The sequence below is a fragment of the Amblyomma americanum genome, chromosome 5, assembly GCF_052857255.1.
Source record: "Amblyomma americanum isolate KBUSLIRL-KWMA chromosome 5, ASM5285725v1, whole genome shotgun sequence".
NCBI lineage: Eukaryota > Metazoa > Arthropoda > Arachnida > Ixodida > Ixodidae > Amblyomma > Amblyomma americanum.
Window position 1 is genome coordinate 199,682,860 of NC_135501.1, and position 16,814 is coordinate 199,699,673.

Consider the following 16,814-nt stretch of genomic DNA (forward strand, 5'->3'; position numbering starts at 1 on the left):
ATAGGAGTCTTGTCATCTAGACCCGAGGGTACTGTTGTCAAGTCTTACTTTCTTTGCACTTCTCAGCATTGTGTTTCTCTTTGCTCGCAACTAGAATTGCACAATGATACTCTCCTTGTCAGAATTGTGCTTACGTACCCCGTGACAGGATTCAGTGTCGGATTCATGGATGGGCTCATTGATTGCGGTTCCAATGTGAGACAAAATGTCGATTTTTCAGCTCTCATTTTCAGTTCCAATGTGCCGCTGTGGTGGTTCAGTGGTTATAGCGCTCGGCTGCTAACCCGAAAGATGTGCATTTGGTCTCGGCCGTGGCGGTCGAATTTCGATGGAGGCAAAATTCTAGAGGTCCATGTACTGTGCGATGTCAGTGCACATTAAAAGAACCCCAGGTGGTCGAAATTTCCGGAGCCCTTCACTGCCGCTTCCCTCATAGCCTGAGTCGCTTTGGGACGTTAAGCCCCCTAAACCATAAGCCATTTTCAGTTTCAATGACGCCCTGGATTTCAAGATTCGCATTATGCAAGTACTGTTCCAAATAACGTCTTTTTTCAATCCGTCATCTTGTTTTCCGGTGTCTTGACATTTCGAAGTAAGCATGTCATTCTCTTTCCCTTGTTTTGCGTTTTTTAGTCACTCAGCTTCCTGCTTCTGAATTTCCTTGATTTGTGAGTGCATAAAATCAAGGCTGTACGTCATAATACATTGTTCAGTGCGCAGCTCTCAGATTTCATTCCTCAATTCTCTTTCTATTGCATCTTTAAATGCGTTCATTTTTTGTTTAAGCTCTTTTTTGTCTTTAACAAACTCAGCTTTTAAGTCCTCTTATAGCTTTGCAAGATCTTCTGACATCTTTGAAGTACAATACCGAACTGTGCTAAACAAACGAGAAAAACATCAGAAACTTGGTGGAAACTTCGACAGAAATACAAAATTGAAAATTCAGAACATACTGACGCCAACCTGCAGAAAAAGAAAGGCAGCAGGCTTTTTAAGCGATGTTGCTTGTACATCATTGCCACTGCCAAGTACGAGGAGCAGCAATGATGGATTCTTTATGTAGTCAGGTGGCCCGCTGATAAGGCACGTGAGAAGGCTGCTTCTTTCCTAAGTGCTTGGTGCTGGCTGCACGTACAGTGATCTGCAGCAAAGAAAGGCAGCAGGCTCTTCAGGCTATGTTGCTTAAACGTCAACACCACTGTCAAGAGCCTTGCTTAACATGACATTCTACACAGATGCAATATTAGTGCAACCTAAAGGGGGGGAGGGGGCTCAGTAAATGAAGCGTCGAATGTGCAGAGATGGACTAAGCCATGTTGTAACCTTTGGCCCACAATGAATTATACTGCTGTATAATGGCATTATTTGACGTAAGTATGAAGACGAGGAATCTTCTTCCCCATTCTTAACTTTGACATCGCCACTTTTGAGCTTCCAAGAATGGCAACTAAGGTTAGCAGCCTGTAACCAAGTGTCATCTCTTTAATGCCAACAAGATTCAGTAAGATATGGCTGCACGATGGAAATATTGATAGCATAAGGGCCAAAATTTCAACCTTGCTTAACCCTGTTTTTATGTGTGCCCTAAAGTTGGTTTCAATATGTTGCTTCTGCATGAAATAGGAAAAATAGTTTTGTTATTATTTTGTACAGCAATGAGCAATGGTGAAGGGCCTGCTCACCTTGAGGCTGATATTGGCACCCATCATGCTTGTCACATTGGGCTGATTAGCATACATGCAGTTCTGACTTGGCTGAGTTGTGGGTGTTACTGTCAAGCTCTGTCATCTTTTCACAGCTTGTGTCTCCTGAACACTTGTGCCTTGACTAGGCTGCACTCTCAGGGCAGTGACAAATGCAACAATACTGTTTTTGTTGGAGAGTGAAACGTTAACGTAATAATTGAATGTGTGAGCGCTTGTGCATGGGCACTCAAAATGAAATGTAATATATATATATGCTGGCTGTCAAAAGTGAGAGGGCATAACAGCTGCGGTGATATGCTTGTTTCTATTTTTTCTATTCACTCTTCTTCCTGGTCTATTGAATGATAGTTGCTGTAAACATAGATGGACTTGCCTAGCTATAACATGTGTTCTTTGATGTCCAGGTACACTCTTGAGAGGGGAAAAAAATGGGTGGGGGAGAGGGCATTTACCACGGATGCATTTTCCTGAGATGGCATTTTTTAAATGCAGCGCAACGTTGATAAATTAATGAGGAGAGACAATGTAAGTGTTGTTCATGTTACACTGAGCCTGACCCTTAAGTTAGATCGGTTCTGTCTTTACACGTGGGACAAGGACAGAGTCATCTTGTGGATTACTAATAAGATCACTAGACTGTGAGCATGTTACAGCGAATGTGTCCGTATCGTGCCCTACTAAAACTGCGTAGCACTGCAGATGCTGCAGCTGACCATCTGAACAGATCCAGTTGGAAGCGAATCCACAGAGCTATCAGCGGGCAAAAGCAGCTCACGAGAGAGCAGCTTTGTACATTTCGACGGAAGGTGACGTCAGCTTCGGCTTCCACAAAGCTGCGCGCTTTTGCTTAGCTGCAGTACACACGGCTACGACCTGCATTGAATGAAGATGGCGTAAAGAACACGGCCAGTGGACTTGTTCCTTTGGCCCCACGAAAACATCCACTCGGAACTGATTTAGAGATCGCGCATAATATTATTTTTAATCCCATATTTATGCTGTGTTAGAACAGGCTAACCTTAGTCGCCTTTATTGGAATCTCAAAAGTGCCTGCACCAAAGTTAAGAAAGCAAAAACAAATTACTCATGAGAGAGTATTCTTGACGACTGCTTGCCTCCTTGGACATCAAGATTCAATAATAGCAATAAAATGCTTGTTTTACAGATGGGTGCAAAGGTGACACCGACCTAGCATAGACACCAAATTTTTGGTTGCGTGTTTTCTTCTCTTAACAGTTGCATAAGATGTTAGTGTACATGGATCAGCATGTACTTACAACTGCTAAATAATATCTAATTTCTTCTCTCGCGTGTTTTGGTGTCGGTTTCAACTTCTGAGTGATGGCTGTTACTTCATAGGTCACATGAGGCATGAAGGAAACTATGATATAATTGCTGCTTCATTGTTTTAATTCTCTACAGTACTAAAGACAGCCTAAAATTCGTTAGCCTCTAGAGTAAGTAAAGCCTCAATAGTTGAAATCACCAGGAGGGAAGGTTGCTTTGAGTGAAATATGCATCATTACAAAGAAGAAAACATGAGGCCGAAATTTAGTGTCTATACAGCTTTAAATTTATGCATTAGTACTGTTAAAAAGGCCTTGGCTGAGCTGTTTTTCCTTTTCCACTAAGATTCCATGTACTAGCAGTACCAAAATGAAAGAGAAGGCTTCTAGTGACAAAGGAAACGCTACTTATAAAGTTACACTAGGTCAAATTGAAGTTGACTTGTATTGATTGATTCATTGGTCATTGCATTCTGATGATAAAGAGGCTGCTGTCATTGAAAAAAAAAAAAAAGTTGCTTTTATATGCTACAAAACGCCAAAGAATAAAATACAGGTATCGCTGCCGCAGGCTGTTTTCACAAGCTGAACTTCAGTGATATTGAGGAATTTTTTGTCTTCAGATCTCTGAGGCTAGACAATATTGCCATTCGATGTCAAGGCAGCAGCCGTAGAGTCCTTAATACTCTGGATGTCGTCATCACCGTCTTGAGATTGAATTGAGTGGGAGGTAAAAAAGTATGCCATTTTTAACTCCAAATTTCTTGGCAATAAATGCACCTTTTGCTGCCAAACATAAGAAGTGCCACTGAAGACCAGAAAATCAAATTTTACAAAGGAAAAAATTGCGTGGAGAAATCCTCAATGTCCCTTTAGTGAAAAGTGTTTCAATGCTTGTGAACAAAGCTTTCACATGTGCGGGACAGGTGGCGATTGCTGTCTGCGGAGAATGTCGAACGCAGCTCAATTTCTTTTCTGTCTTTCTTTGTGCCTCTCTTTCCTGGGTGCACGCAGGCCCGTCGCTTGAAATTAGCGGCTCTCTGCTTGCTATGTACGACACCCTTGCATCTGAGCTGCGCTCCGATGGGTCCTCCTGCCCGCCGCCGACTCGTGCACCGCCACCTTCCCGTCGCCCGCTCAGCTCTAGCTCAGACTGCTCTTCATCTTCGTCCTCATCGTCCTCTCTGCTGCCCCCTGGTGTGTGCACGCTACACTTTCGGCTTCTATTTGGAGAAAAACCGCAGTGTTAAAGGGCCACTCTGTTGCGTGTGAACATTTTTAGTTGATGTTCACATTGTGTGTGTTAGGCCTCACTCTCTTTTTCTTTGTTGCAGTAAACTATTTTTCGTGGTAATGAGCGAAGCAATTTTTAAAAAGTGAAATGGGGAACAACAACTGGAACCGGCTTGTGCAGTCAGAGCCAGTGCTTCACCATAGAGATAGACGATATAAAGAACATTGTACAATAAAATTCTTGGATGCACGTCGAAAGGTTAAGCAAGTGACTGCAATTGGTAGCCTAATTTGTGGAGTATCTGAAAATAATTGATTAAAAAAACAACCCTAAGCGGTGACCTCTTTCATGAAATGTCTTTTTATGACTTTACGACTGACAGTGAGCCCAACACTTTCTTGGTCAGCGATTGCAGAGCGAGTGTCAATGGGTAAGGAATGTTTGTGATGTCACAACAGCAGGGTTGCCTGCAGAATTGGCCCCTATTGACTTTGCACAATGGGAATTCTAAAATATGTTTTGTGCTGAAGCAAAATGCTGCACAGCTGCAAACTTTTGCATTAAAAAAAAAGTCTGGAAGCTGAGAAGAGCCCACAGTAAAAGTATAGAAAAACTGCGTGAACCTCGAAATACCCTTGGAGTTGCCCTTTAATGATCAAGATGGAAGATAGAGAACAAAAGTCGCATTGTACTTGACACAGCGCACTGTTACTTTGCCTCTTTCGCTCCGGCTTTGCTCTTTTCTTAAGCATTATCTGCCAGATCTGATGGAAGGGAATTTCTGTTTCTAGGGTTTTGGTGGGAAAAAAAAATGAGGTAAGAATTGTGTACGAGTGCATACAGATCCAATGTATGAAAGAAAGTGCAAGAAATGCAAGGATGGCTGTAAGTTGAGTGTTGACTGTTAACCGATGCAATGATTTAGTGACAGCTTTGCAGTGATGCAAGTTGATTTTCTTGCGTAGGTACAGATTTTGTGGACCCTTCACTAACATGTTGTTTTTGGTTCGAAAACTTGGCTGACAGTCAGCACTCGTATTGCATCCTGCTGTTTGTCCACACTTTAGTTCTGCAGGTTTTTTATACAATAGAAGGATGCAATACAGGAAGCACCTCATGTATGCCAATTGTGTTGTGAAAAGGTGGCGGTAGTCACCTGCTTTGCTTTTTTTTTCTTGCATTGGGAGTCTATTTCACCTAACAAGCCCTAGTAATAGCACCATTGTTACCAATGTCTGTGCAGCAGTAGTGGCTCTGCCACCTCAGTGTCATTGATACCACAGCACTAATTAGGTAGAGAGGTGGAAAAGGTGTGGTAACGACAAAACAAAACAAGAAAACAGGGTGCAACAGTTGGCAGGGTTGGCTGGTTAAGATGGTGGCATGCCAGCTTCTGATTTTGCAGAATGTGGTGTCATGTCCTGCATTAACTTTTTCCTTAGGCAGCATTTTGTACTCGTTGGGGCAATGGTATTTTCCGGAGACTAGTACGAGCATAAATTTTTAATTGTTTCCTGGAAGCTCGTTTTTTAGTGGTCAGTGAATCAGTCGTAATAACTAGGGGTAGCCTGGGAAGCATAGGGATATGAAAGAATTTATTTGGCACAAACTTTTCGTATGCCCTTATGCACAAGTTTTGTCTACTTGATGTAACCAGCAGCAGTTGTGGACAAACAAAATTTCGTTAGTTTGATTCATTTCAGTACTCCGGCTTTCTGGAGCATGCAACCTTAAAACAATTCGCTTATCGTGTAACATGTTGCAAAACATTGATATACGTTTTTTTCTAACAGAGTAAAATTTCAGCCTAGTATTATTACTCCAACTATTGTTATATAGCACAATGGTGCATAGGCTGAGTGGCCTGAAGTGCTGAGATTGAATCCCGCATGTGGATGTCTAGAATCCTACTAGTGCAAGAGAACATTGTTTTCATTCTCCAAGTGCTTTTATTTCTCATTGCCTTGATGTTCTGCTTCAGTGCTTGTCAGTCACGTTTGTGTGATCGACAAACCCTTGTGTGCAAAATTTCCAACGTAGACAAAGTGTTTTCTAACAAGTTCTTTGTGCTACAAGCCTAATAAGGCACGACACTGATCAAACTTGTTTCCTTTAGGACTGGGTGGTGTGAAAAAGTCCTACCTGGCTAGTGTTGAAAGTCTGGAAGATGACATTCCTGCTGCCCTGCGCGGGAACCGAGCCCTATGTCGTGCCACGTTTGCTGATAGCAGTGCTGCGGCCATGCATAGAGGCCTGCTCACCCATCCCCATGGTTAGTACATCTCCCCTCTTCTTTCTATTTGCGTAGGAGACATGGCAGGGACTGTATTCCGGGGTGATTCTTTTTCATTGATGTCACTTTTATTGCGCTCCTGTTTCCTCCTCATCTTCCTATTCACATTGCAGATGTGGCAGGGGCTCTATTCTGGGGGGATCTTTTTTCAGTGATGTCACTTTCAATGCTCACCTATCTCCTATTCTTTCTGTTCGCGTAGGAGACATGCAGGGGCTCTATTCTACAGTGATCCTTTTTCAATGATGTCACTTTCATTGATCACCTGTCTTTTCTTTTTTCTATGCATGTTGGAGACGTAGCAAGGGTTCATTCCGGAGTAATCCTTTTTTCAGTGATGTCACTTTCATTGGTAACCTTTTAAATGGCGAACCAGAACTGAACACGTTAGGGGAAATTTTCGAGGAAGTGCATCGTAGCCATTGGATACATTAAAAGAGGTCAGAAGTAGGAGCAGGCTTGAAAGTTCCTTTTGGGACAGTCATACTGCTTTGTTTACTGTTAAGGTTTACTTCACATGCCAGGAGAAGCCACTTCATGCTACTTTTGAGGCCGACTACAGAGTTGGCGCAAACTGTTGAACATGTTGGGTTCACCAAATTTTGTGGAAGCTGCCAGCACAAAATGTGGGAACACAGGTGGATACCATTTACTGCAGAGAGGTATCGCAATGGATTTTGCTCCGCAGTAAAGTGAAACTAGAGTCGGAACTGCTTAAGAACACTATCTGGACTGAATATTTTGATGTGCATCCAAGCTTTTGTTCAGCTGCCACAATTCAATGTCAGTGACTTCCTCAAAGACTTTTCTTCTGTTTTGGTAAATATGCTCCCTGAAACCTGTTAAGTGCTTTATCACTAGTCACTCATCCCACAAGCACCACTACATTCTTTGACCGAACATTTGCAGTTCCTTGAAAGTGCAGGTATGAATAGTCTTACGGTGTTGTAAATCTTCTATGATTCTTGGTTTTGCAAGGCCCGCTAGAGTGTGTGGAGACAAAAGAGCTTGCATGAGCATTGCGATGTTGGCAGTGTCTTGAGGGTGTGTAAATTTACATTGTACAGGGGGCGAGCCCGGCTGCGGTCCAGACCAGCCCAGCTACCTGGACCGTGTGCTGCTTGAAGTCGTGGACACGGAAAGGACGTACGTGCGCGACATTGGTGCCATAGTGGAGGTCAGTGCAGACCCATCGACGCCTCACCTGCCTGTCTTGAGCTTCGATGCGTTCGTATTACTAGCGCAGCAGGTTCGTGGCTGCTGTAGCCTTCGCCCAGCTTGAAATGCCAGTTGAGGATCCTGCTAGAAATGCTTGCAGTATGTAAACAAAGGAAGGCTATGGACAAATTGAAGTCTACGTAAGAACTTGGTTGCAGAAAACACATGTCTAGCCTTGAAGGAAATATCGCAGGAAAACTGCACATCCACACTGTGGTAAAGGCTTCGTGTACAATGAAACAGCAGTTGCTTGCCATGTGACCAACTGCATGAAGCTGGCGCAACGCTCAGAATTGTAGCCTTATGTAGCTGTAATGTCAAAATAAGGCCACTAAGCAGCGTTACGTGTTCGGGTATGCATCAGGTTACACTTGTCGTCAGCTATGTTGATTGTGCAATGCCACATTTTGACAAAACCTTGTTCTGTGACTTCAGGAAACTTCTGGCTTCTCCTTGAGTGTGTTGTGCTGTGTTCTGTGCTTGTAGTTTAACCTTGGTTCAGTTGCAGTAGCCTGTGCTTAATTGCATAGGTGTTGCAAAAAGGCTGTTTTCTTTAGCAGTGTGAGCCAGATTGTAACAGCACACATTCAGAAGGGGCGCAGAGATCCTATTATAAAGCGCCAGTGTCTACTCTTCCATGTCCTAACAAAATAATAGTTCAGGCATTTAAATGTGTGCTAATTTTCCATTAAAAGGTGCACAACAAGGTATGGTAGTTAATGATGGATGGAATGGTGCACACTGAACAAGGACGAGAAAGAACACACACCAGCGCTGACGAGCAACTGTACTTTTCCAGCTGTCATTAATTTTAAACCGACTAGCCTAGCCAGCAATTTTAATACAATACGATAGTGTTAGAAGCAGCAGGGACAGCGATGATGATACAAAAGAGACGATTGCAAGTGCACACATTTCATGTAGTCACTGAGGCTTTTGCTAGCCATAAAGGAAACAGTGTCAGATATTAACCTGCCGGCTTAGCCGTTGAATCAGAGTTTTGGAATTTGCTTTGTGTTATTGCATACACGTGTTGTTGCTATACCACTTGAAATCAATGTGGTTTTTTTTTTCTTCAGGGATATTTGAAACCGCTGTCACAAATGACCGACAGCAAGATCAAGCCAGAGGACCTGAAGAGCCTTTTCAGCAACATAGAAAGCATCTACACATTCAATAGGTCAGGCATGCTATCAGCACTGGCCCTGATATTCTGATTCTTTACCCTGGTGACTGCCGTGCTTTCACATGGCTAAGGCATAGGTCTTTTTTATTTTTTCGTTGTGCTTCGGTGTTGCATGTTTTAGAATTCTGTTTGTGAGGAGCCTTTGAGCCTCTCTGTTCAGTGAAGTGACGAGGTGCTCATTGTCGAGGTGCACATTTTTTAAGTGCTGCCCAACATTGAAGAGGGCAGTAAGTCAAACTGCAGTAAGCGTACGTCATTTGAGGTGTGCGAAATTGAAATGAATATTTTTTGCACCACATGCGACAAGCTATCAGTGTCATAGGTAGGTTAGGAATGTATATTAAGTGGCTGCCAGTTCCTTACCTCAGTACTCTTTCATTTGATGCTGTGTGATACAACTATATGTTCTGTCCCCGATGCTACAGTAGTCAGGTGGTGTGCTGGTGAGCATTCTAGAGGCTTGCAGAAATATGGGAACATATATGATATGGACAAGAGCAGATGGGAAATTCGCCTTCATTGCACTTGGTTTGAAGAACTTTGTGCTTCGTGTCGTGCACAGTGTGATGTGCATCTTGAGAACATGGACGTGCTCATTAATATGTCGCAGGTGTCATTTGCTGGGCTTGCTTATTGATTTGAGGATACCATTTTTGTTCTTTTCCAGTGGATTCCTGGAACAGCTTGAAAAGTGCGGCTTTGACCCGGTGTCCATCGCTCGATGCTTTGTGACCAACAGTTGTGGCTTTTCTGTCTACACAGAATTCTGCACAAGTTATCCCAAGTGAGTGCTACTTCACTTGCATGTGCGGCATGGAGACGGTTTGTTGGCAAGCATATGACATCAGCTGGTGGCAGTGATTGTTATTGACTCATGGTGATGATTGTGGTGCATGGCTTAAAATGTGGTGACAGCATCGCTTGACCTGGTTTTCATCTTTGTGCACGGTAGCCACATACTGGCATATTTGGAACCCTTTATGTGGACGAGAAATATGCTTCCACTTTTTTTGACATGCACTGTTGAACTGAGCCACAGGTGAATTTATGAATTGCATGTCTTCATTTCTGCATAGGACGGTCTCTACTTTGACAGAGCTGGTTGGGAAAGCAGAGAGTGCCGAAATTTTCAAGGTAAATGTTTCATTCACATGTTTTTCTGATTGCACTTTTAGTCAAGGTGAATGTTTTGTGTTCGAATCTGTGTCTACACGTTCCTGTAGAAAGTAGGCCTTTTGTTGAGAGTACACATTACCAGGTCAGTGTACAGTGTGTATGTCATCAGTGGTGCAAAATTACATACAAAATATTTGGAACCAAAGTTTATAATAGGGCATGTAGAGCTGCTTTATATCAAATTATTTGCATACTTCGTTCTATACAGGTTTCATGGGGGTGTTCATGGTGCAGATATACTACTTATGAACCCCACTGATGAAGTAGAGCAGAATTAAAGATGGTATAGATTTTTTGGACATTAGTATCATCAGTTTTTTTTTTTTACTGCAATCTTGCATTTATTAAAACACATTGTGACTTGCTCAGAGCTCTACCATTTTTATTACATGTAACCGGCATGCATGACTTACTTTTCTATGGCAGACAGCCTTGTGGTCAGGTTGAATTGGGGGCTGCCTGGAGTAGCCAGTCCATACCGTTTACAATGCTGGGTTCATTGCAGCTCATGTGCTGCAAACTTTGTTTTTATTTTGAGCACTAGAAGGATAAGGGAACTTGGTCACGGTGGTCAGGCAAACTTTGTTTGCCAGTGTAGCGACTTGTCATGAAAGGCCGCAGGGTACACATTTGCCCCTTGTGTTGCTCACTGCATTACGTTCTCGTGTGCCACCAGAATGAGACAAAGGTATCCAAGAAAGGCTTAGAACTTTCGGGAGATCTTTGCTCTGCATTGTGAAAAGATGCATACTGTAAAAAGCAGTCTTGCTGCGATCCCTTTGCGCAGGCTCGGCAGACCTCTCTACACCACAGCCTGCCGCTCGGATCCTACCTGCTGAAGCCTGTGCAGAGAATTCTCAAGTATCATCTGCTTCTCCAGGTAAAGAACATGGTTGAAGTGACCAAGCCGGGCAAAGCTGATGTTCTGCAGTCCACATTATATTCAGCGCTATTGGATTTGCCAGTGAATGTGGCAAATGCTGAAAAATTTGGTATTGACTGGAAAGTGAAAGGTTGAAAATTTGTTTGCCGACTCTTATGTGTGATGAGACACAAGTGGCCCTGAACACAGTCTATGTATGAAAACACCTATTCCTGCATCAGCACAGGTAAAGAGGGCAACGAGCAAATTTTTTGAAAATGTTGCATCGTGTTATACTGTGCTTTCCCAGATTACTTCACTCATGCTACTGCCTCCAATGCTCTCTGGTAAGAGCCGAGAAAAGTGTTGCTTTTTAAGTGTTGAAAGGTTTGGCATTACATATCTGTTCATGTACCGTAACAAGCTGTAATTTTAGTTTTGTAGTGTTTCCTCTTCCATAATTGCAACTGCTAATGAAATGGCATTAGTGTGTACAGTTGGCAGCAAAAGTTGCAGGATGAAGGTGTGTATAAAAAAAGATGATTTGGGCATAGTCACACATCCGGAGTTCCCGGGTTCGAACCCGACCGTAGCGGCTGCTTTTTTATGGAGGCAAAACGCTAAGGCGCCCGTGTGCTGTGCGATGTCAGTGCACGTTAAAGATCCCCAGGTGGTCGAAATTATTCTGGAGCCCTCCACTACGGGCACCTCTTTCTTCCTTTCTTCTTTCACTGCCTCATTTATTCCTTCCCTCATGGCGCAGTTCACTGAGCTGGCAGATACTGCGCCATATCCTTTCCCCAAAAACCAATTATTGTTATTATTATAGTCACACAAGCCAACTGTCTGAAATGCTTGCAGATATGAGGAGACGTGTTCTTCATTCAGTGGTATTGGTTCCGGTCAACCAGGTCACAAGGCACCAATGCAATAGATTCACGTGCACATTCTATATGAAATACCAATCCCATAAACTTTCGCTGCCCTCTGTACGACACTTTCGCAGTTTCCTTTCTTTGTGTGTAGCCTATGAGCATTTTACAATAAGATAAACCTGAAAACACATAAAAGGCAGAGAATGTGCAAAACGGATGGTGGCAATAGCAATTTTTGTCGGAAAATATAGGTGGGAAGAAGTTTGTGTCAAATTTGACTATAAATAACTGTCAAGTAACAAAATCCCTACCTGCATTGTGGTAGTACTTGGATTGTTTTCTGTGACGAGAATCTATGGCTAGGTTTATTGGGTTGTTCTTGTGAATAAACTTCTTCTTCTTCTTCTTCTTCTTATGGTTATGGTTGGCCTTTGCACTGGTTGTGACCAAACACATCAGGAGACTTAAACTGCTAAGCATTATCCAGCTAGAAACGGCATTTGCATATATACAGCTTTGTGAAGCCAAACAGCCACAGCTGGCAATGGCACAGTACTCATGGTCACAACCAATCATTTAATGTTGTTGCCTATGAAAGGCTCTCCTGAAAGCTCATCTCTCGTGTGACACTAAGAGAATAAATGGTCTAGGAGGCGATGCCATTTGGCTTTCATTCTGGGCTTGCGAGAAAGAGAAATAGGAAGCTTGTTTACTGTAAACATGTGTGTAGTTGTACTCATATAACAACTCAGCTGCTTAATAAAGTTTTATTCTTTTTGTATGTCTTAGTATAATAACTTGTGTGCTTCAGAGATGGACAGCTTTGTGCTGTACCAACATTTTGCTTAATTTTCTTTTCCTAGAGGTGAAAACCTTTCGAAAGAGCCTTGTGCTCAATTTTTTCAAGAACTGAGCAGCCCTCATTGCATTGAGTGTTAGTAAGTCCTATGAATAGTGGTAGAGACTATCTATCACTGCTAGCCCTTTCTTTTTCGTGAGTTACCTTTGCTCTTGTGTGCAGAACATTGTTAAACATGTGGACAAGGACAGCCCGGGCTACCCAGACGTGAAGAATGCCTTGTCTGTGATGACGGGCATAGCGTACCACATCAACGACATGAAGCGAAGGCACGAGCATGCTGTACGGGTCCAGGAGATACAGTCACTGCTGTATGGCTGGCAGGTAGGCTATGTTGCATTTTGTGAAAGAGCTCTTTTTGGCCACCTGCCGGGAAGGTGGCATATTACTAAAAATTTTCTGTTTAAAATTTTCTCCCACTCTCCAAAGTGCATTTCAACTGTCTGCCACTCCACTGTCACGTCAGCAGTTTTCAAATGCCAGACAGCCATTTCTTTATTGTTTCTCGTTTATTCGTTTGCACCCTCGAGAAAGATGGTTTGTCTAACACAACGTTGCTTCTATTGTCAAAAAAGTGCGAATTTGCAGTGAAAATTTTAAATAAACATGATTTCACATAGGCTGACCCTGGGAGCAGTCCTCTGTAATGCCGCCATATTGGATCAATTGAGGTGCCCTCTTTAGGTAGTAAAAATGGCCAATAGTACTGGCGCGTTGCCTGTGCCAATTCCCAGGGCGAGGACCTGACCACCTTTGGGGAGCTTGTGGCTGAGGGGTGCTTCCGCATGCTGGGCGCCAAGGCGCTGCGCCACCTGTTCCTCTTTGACAAGATGCTGCTGGTGGCCAAGAAGAGGGAGCAGGGCATCCTGCACTACAAGACGCACGTGGTCTGCTCCAACTTGATGCTCATCGAGAGCATCCAGGGGGAGCCCCTCTGCTTCCAGGTGGTGCCCTTCAACAGCCCCGACTACCAGTACTCGTTCCAGGTGGGGGAACACACTGCACCTGTCCGAGTGCCTGGCACAATTCTAGGTGCCACAACAGCGGCACGCAGTACTTGCACTAGCAGCATCCTTGGAGGCAGGCGTGTACTGCATTTTCTCTTATAATGAGCACACAAACACACCACCTGTTTTGATTGTCAGTTAAATTCTTTGATAATGTAGTGGTCTCTAATGAGTTGAACTCACTTAATTCGAACTAGCAGTGTATTTAAGTGACACTTTGGTCTCATCAACGCCAGGTGTATACTGATTTGAAGAAATTCTCACTCTCCTTGAAGTTGGAATTGTCAAGAATCGATTGTATATCACCTTTCATAATTAATGCACTTCCCCTGAAATTTCAGGAATTATTTTTTTAAAGCCCTTTTGTTATGCACTTGCCTGCTCTGTGTAAAATAAGTTTGGCCTCCAATATGACTTCACAATGCTCCTCCACTGATAGCTTTTGCGATGTTATTCTTGTAACTGGAACCAATGCTGAAGCGCTCGTGGGTCGTAGAAAAATGGCTGATTGGTTCAAAAGTGACTTGGGGGAAGTGGCTTCATTCTTTGGTTCATATTAATGCTCTGTGAAAACACTCAACACTGGCGCAACATTAATAGGCGGTGTGCCATCTAACACATCTCTTCTGTCATGTCTGGTTCAGCTGATCCTTGAGGCATGTGGAAGTTTCATCGCTGAGTTGGTCACTGAGGATGCCTCCTCTGCCCAGAAGCCAGTGATCTGCTATGCTCATTGCGTGATTGACTGCAGGCACGTTTACTCTTGTGCAGGCCAGAAGTCTTGAGCAGAAGCGCGAGTGGTGCCTGCAGCTAAAGCGGGCCATCATCGAGAGCTTCAGTGCCGTCATTCCGAACCATGCCAAGCAGCTGGTGCTGGAACTGGGGCAGAACGACCGTATGTACATTGCCTTTGTGTATTTGGGTGAAAAAAAATAAAACAATGAATTGGTGTTTTTACTGAAGCAAAGCTCTCTGTAAACCCTTGTTAGCAATAAAGTTTCCTTTGTTTTCTTTGTTTGTTTCTTTCTTGAAAGCTGCAAAGCAATGCCTGTAAGCACTTTGTGCTCAAAAATTATCTGCTGTGCAGGAGCCCTTCTTTGTGACCGGGGGCCCGTAAAAAAGACGTTGGCGGCACCGGAGTATTTGAAGAAGCGCAGATACGACCGGCGGAAGTCGGAGAGCAGCCTGCACAGGGCCCTGCAGCTCTCTAGAGGTGAGAACTTTTGCTCCCTTACTTCAGTGACTTGAGGTTGTCAAGCCACTGGTAGGTTTAGCCTTGCGATTATTTTACCAGCAATTGCTGCACCATATCTGATGTTAATTAAAATCAGGAATGTGAGGCACAGATCTCTGACAGTGATGTCTCCCTTGTCTCTTTGCAGGAGCAAGAAAGGTGAGGGCAACCATGTGCTACAAAACTGGTGTGCTGTGGTTCCTCAGACACAATGGTAGCCTAAGAAGAGATGGTCCTATGTTTCAATGGTATCTGTGGGCAATGCCTCACGGCTGATTTATGTCACTCAAGGTCTCGACAAACTCCTGAGGAATCCTTTTCACTTGCAAGAACATTGAAGTGTAGGTGTGCAGATGACATTGTGTACACAGCTGGAGGAAATGTGGGCACAAAACGCAGTACTATTCTGAATACCGTATTTACCCGAATGTAAAGCAGCCACAATTGTAACGCGAAGGTTGGATTTTTTAGGCGCGAAACGAGGGGAAAAAATAAAACACAATTTTATCGCAAGGGCCAACTTTGTGGGTGCATAAAGGAAAATGAAAGAACAGGAATGTAACTTGAGGAATGATGCTGCAGTATACGGACAGGCGAGTAGAAGTTTATGAACAAAACTACTGTACCTCAACAAATGGCTTTCACGCACACTTTCTTGTTCAAGAGAGCACACAAAAAATTACCAGATAAGACTGATACAAAGAGAAGTATGGAGCCCCGCCACACCGCCACCGCTTCGACCGTGCGCTTTTTGGATGTCGGGTCTTAAAAACGAAACTTCTGCCAATCGTTCAACCTAGCAGCGAGTCATGTTTCCTGGATGTCGGTGGCCGTTCTCGGCAACATAGAAATGAGCCATAGTCTTGCACAGAGCCATAAGAAAAATGCAAGGATTCGATGTCGCTGAAAGTTTGTCAGATAGCGATGCGAAGAAAATGTAGGGAGAGCCTCTTTTCGCATGCAATAGTAGCGCCAAGTTTTCCATGCAGCCCACATGAATAACTGCCATTAGCGCGGGGCATCGGTGGCACTGCAAATGTTGGGGGATTCTGCTGAAGTTTCAGAGAATGAAACAGAGGCCTTTCGATGCCTTCAATTCACGTAATTCTATCACATTTTCTTGAGACTATGCGTTGGATCCACGCTCTGTTTGCAAGTGCGCTCTCTCCGGCAAGCAGTTTCTGACTGCTCGGCTGCTGCTGCTCTGATATGTGTTGATCGGTGTCTGGCTCGGAGCTTCCATCGGTCGACCAGTGCGGCATTCTAACTTTGACCTTTCTTTTCCATTTCCCAAAGCTGGGGGCTGACCTGCATGATGTATCGACTAATATGCGAGTAAATACAGCGTAGTGTGCTTTTGTCTCTGCTTAATATTTGATTATAACATGACGAGTGATGTTTCACTTCTATTTTCAGTTTAAGAAAACCCGTTATATATTGTAGTAAATATGGTAAAGCAGAAGTGCAGCCAGCTGTGACTTGGATGGATGTGGGAGGCATTGTGGGTACCTCAGTTGAGTGCCTTTGCCGGGCCAAGAAGCTGCATAGTTTTTTATTTCGCCATTGCCTCTTCTCTAGGCTGTGCCTCACATTGGTCACAGAGGTATGAAGTGCGAAGCACACATCGGCACTCTGACTGCTGCTTCGTGAAAGAATCTTCCATGCAGTATGTCACTCTCACTAGTGTGATGTCAGCTGACATCAGAGTGGCTATCGTGGCCATGAGCGCACATGGTGCAACCATTGCAAGCTACAGTGCACAGACTGTCTCTTCATCCTGCTTAGAGCTCTCGAATTCACTGCATTAAACATCTGATTAAGCACCTGTTTCAGAGAAGTATGGTTTCAGTGACTAATGGCTCTCTGAGGAAATGATCT

The 16,814-nt window shown here is 43.7% G+C and overlaps 1 protein-coding gene across 1 annotated transcript in view; it reads left to right on the forward strand.

The window, feature by feature from the left end:
• Positions 1 to 16,814, forward strand: part of LOC144133393 (uncharacterized) — a 32,537-nt gene that overhangs the window by 9,441 nt on the left and 6,282 nt on the right. Inside the window, exons 2-13 of the mRNA XM_077666475.1 lie at positions 4,007 to 4,189; positions 6,343 to 6,498; positions 7,587 to 7,696; positions 8,817 to 8,917; positions 9,591 to 9,707; positions 10,000 to 10,057; positions 10,887 to 10,979; positions 12,858 to 13,019; positions 13,430 to 13,681; positions 14,474 to 14,597; positions 14,790 to 14,915; positions 15,085 to 15,095. Coding sequence (XP_077522601.1) covers positions 4,007 to 4,189; positions 6,343 to 6,498; positions 7,587 to 7,696; positions 8,817 to 8,917; positions 9,591 to 9,707; positions 10,000 to 10,057; positions 10,887 to 10,979; positions 12,858 to 13,019; positions 13,430 to 13,681; positions 14,474 to 14,597; positions 14,790 to 14,915; positions 15,085 to 15,095 — 1,493 coding nt within the window. The remainder of the gene's footprint in view (positions 1 to 4,006; positions 4,190 to 6,342; positions 6,499 to 7,586; positions 7,697 to 8,816; positions 8,918 to 9,590; positions 9,708 to 9,999; positions 10,058 to 10,886; positions 10,980 to 12,857; positions 13,020 to 13,429; positions 13,682 to 14,473; positions 14,598 to 14,789; positions 14,916 to 15,084; positions 15,096 to 16,814) is intronic.